Source organism: Entelurus aequoreus, linkage group LG23, assembly GCF_033978785.1.
Source record: "Entelurus aequoreus isolate RoL-2023_Sb linkage group LG23, RoL_Eaeq_v1.1, whole genome shotgun sequence".
Taxonomy (NCBI): domain Eukaryota; kingdom Metazoa; phylum Chordata; class Actinopteri; order Syngnathiformes; family Syngnathidae; genus Entelurus; species Entelurus aequoreus.
Window position 1 is genome coordinate 43,415,836 of NC_084753.1, and position 2,500 is coordinate 43,418,335.

The window sequence follows — 2,500 nt, forward strand, 5'->3', positions numbered from 1 at the left end:
TGTTAGTGTGTACTGTAGTATTGTAGTGTGTACTGCAAGTAGTGTGTGTAGTTAATGTGTACTGTAGTATTGTAGTGTGTACTGCAAGTAGTGTGTGGTGTAGTGTGTACTGTAGTATTGTAGTGTGTACTGCAAGTAGTGTGTGGTGTTAGTGTGTACTGTAGTATTGTAGTGTGTACTGCAAGTAGTGTGTGTAGTTAGTGTGTACTGTAGTATTGTAGTGTGTACCGCAAGTAGTGTGTGGTGTTAGTGTGTACTGTAGTATTGTAGTGTGTACTGCAAGTAGTGTGTGTAGTTAGTGTGTACTGTAGTATTGTAGTGTGTACTGCAAGTAGTGTGTGGTGTTAGTGTGTACTGTAGTATTGTAGTGTGTACTGCAAGTAGTGTGTGTAGTTAGTGTGTACTGTAGTATTGTAGTGTGTACTGCAAGTAGTGTGTGTAGTTAGTGTGTACTGTAGTATTGTAGTGTGTGGTGTTAGTGTGTACTGTAGTATTGTAGTGTGTACTGCAAGTAGTGTGTGGTGTTAGTGTGTACTGTAGTATTGTAGTGTGTACTGCAAGTAGTGTGTGTAGTTAGTGTGTACTGTAGTATTGTAGTGTGTACTGCAAGTAGTGTGTGTAGTTAGTGTGTACTGTTGTATTGTAGTGTGTACTGCAAGTAGTGTGTGTAGTTAGTGTGTACTGTAGTATTGTAGTGTGTACTGCAAGTAGTGTGTGTAGTTAGTGTGTACTGTAGTATTGTAGTGTGTACTGCAAGTAGTGTGTGTAGTTAGTGTGTACTGTAGTATTGTAGTGTGTACTGCAAGTAGTGTGTGTAGTTAGTGTGTACTGTAGTATTGTAGTGTGTACTGCAAGTAGTGTGTGTAGTTAGTGTGTACTGTAGTATTGTAGTGTGTACTGCAAGTAGTGTGTGTAGTTAGTGTGTACTGTAGTATTGTAGTGTGTACTGCAAGTAGTGTGTGTAGTTAGTGTGTACTGTAGTATTGTAGTGTGTACTGCAAGTAGTGTGTGTAGTTAGTGTGTACTGTTGTATTGTAGTGTGTACTGCAAGTAGTGTGTGTAGTTAGTGTGTACTGTAGTATTGTAGTGTGTACTGCAAGTAGTGTGTGTAGTTAGTGTGTACTGTAGTATTGTAGTGTGTACTGCAAGTAGTGTGTGTAGTTAGTGTGTACTGTAGTATTGTAGTGTGTACTGCAAGTAGTGTGTGTAGTTAGTGTGTACTGTAGTCATTTAGTGTGTACTGCAAGTAGTGTGTGTAGTTAGTGTGTACTGTAGTATTGTAGTGTGTGTGTTAGTGTGTACTGTAGTATTGTAGTGTGTACTGCAAGTAGTGTGTGGTGTTAGTGTGTACTGTAGTATTGTAGTGTGTACTGCAAGTAGTGTGTGTAGTTAGTGTGTACTGTAGTATTGTAGTGTGTACTGCAAGTAGTGTGTGTAGTTAGTGTGTACTGTAGTATTGTAGTGTGTACTGCAAGTAGTGTGTGTAGTTAGTGTGTACTGTTGTATTGTAGTGTGTACTGCAAGTAGTGTGTGTAGTTAGTGTGTACTGTAGTATTGTAGTGTGTACTGCAAGTAGTGTGTGTAGTTAGTGTGTACTGTAGTATTGTAGTGTGTACTGCAAGTAGTGTGTGTAGTTAGTGTGTACTGTAGTATTGTAGTGTGTACTGCAAGTAGTGTGTGTAGTTAGTGTGTACTGTAGTATTGTAGTGTGTACTGCAAGTAGTGTGTGTAGTTAGTGTGTACTGTAGTATTGTAGTGTGTACTGCAAGTAGTGTGTGTAGTTAGTGTGTACTGTAGTATTGTAGTGTGTACTGCAAGTAGTGTGTGGTGTTAGTGTGTACTGTAGTATTGTAGTGTGTACTGCAAGTAGTGTGTGTAGTTAGTGTGTACTGTAGTATTGTAGTGTGTACTGCAAGTAGTGTGTAGTTAGTGTGTACTGTAGTATTGTAGTGTGTACTGTAGTATTGTAGTGTGTACTGCAAGTAGTGTGTGGTGTTAGTGTGTACTGCAAGTAGTGTGTGGTGTTAGTGTGTACTGTAGTATTGTAGTGTGTACTGCAAGTAGTGTGTGTAGTTAGTGTGTACTGTAGTATTGTAGTGTGTACTGCAAGTAGTGTGTAGTTAGTGTGTACTGTAGTATTGTAGTGTGTACTGTAGTATTGTAGTGTGTACTGCAAGTAGTGTGTGGTGTTAGTGTGTACTGCAAGTAGTGTGTGGTGTTAGTGTGTACTGCAAGTAGTGTGTGGTGTTAGTGTGTACTGCAAGTAGTGTGTGGTGTTGTGTGTTGCAGGCTGTGAGGTGCGCAGCAGCTGATTGGAGGAAACACTCCCCCCTGGTGGAAGTTGCAGAGAACTGCAGCGAGACACAACAAGTCAGCCTTTGACGTTGGAGGCGTGGCTTAACCCCGTGCTGTCGTCTGATTGGCTGGCTGGCGCACGCTACACCCCTGCCCCCACCCTTCTGCTCGTTGACCTTTGACCTACCAAGAGCCAGAATGGTCC

At 41.1% G+C, this 2,500-nt stretch overlaps 1 protein-coding gene across 2 annotated transcripts in view; it reads left to right on the top strand.

Annotated features, from left to right (window-relative positions):
* The window catches only part of egln3 (egl-9 family hypoxia-inducible factor 3), a 31,024-nt gene that overhangs the window by 28,292 nt on the left and 232 nt on the right, over positions 1–2,500 (top strand). For both annotated transcript variants that reach the window (XM_062035127.1, XM_062035126.1), the window contains exon 5: positions 2,290–2,500. This exon is cut by the window's right edge. Coding sequence is in view for 1 of the 2 variants with exons in the window: in XM_062035126.1 (XP_061891110.1) it covers positions 2,290–2,312 (23 nt within the window). In the remaining variant the exon portion in view is untranslated. The remainder of the gene's footprint in view (positions 1–2,289) is intronic.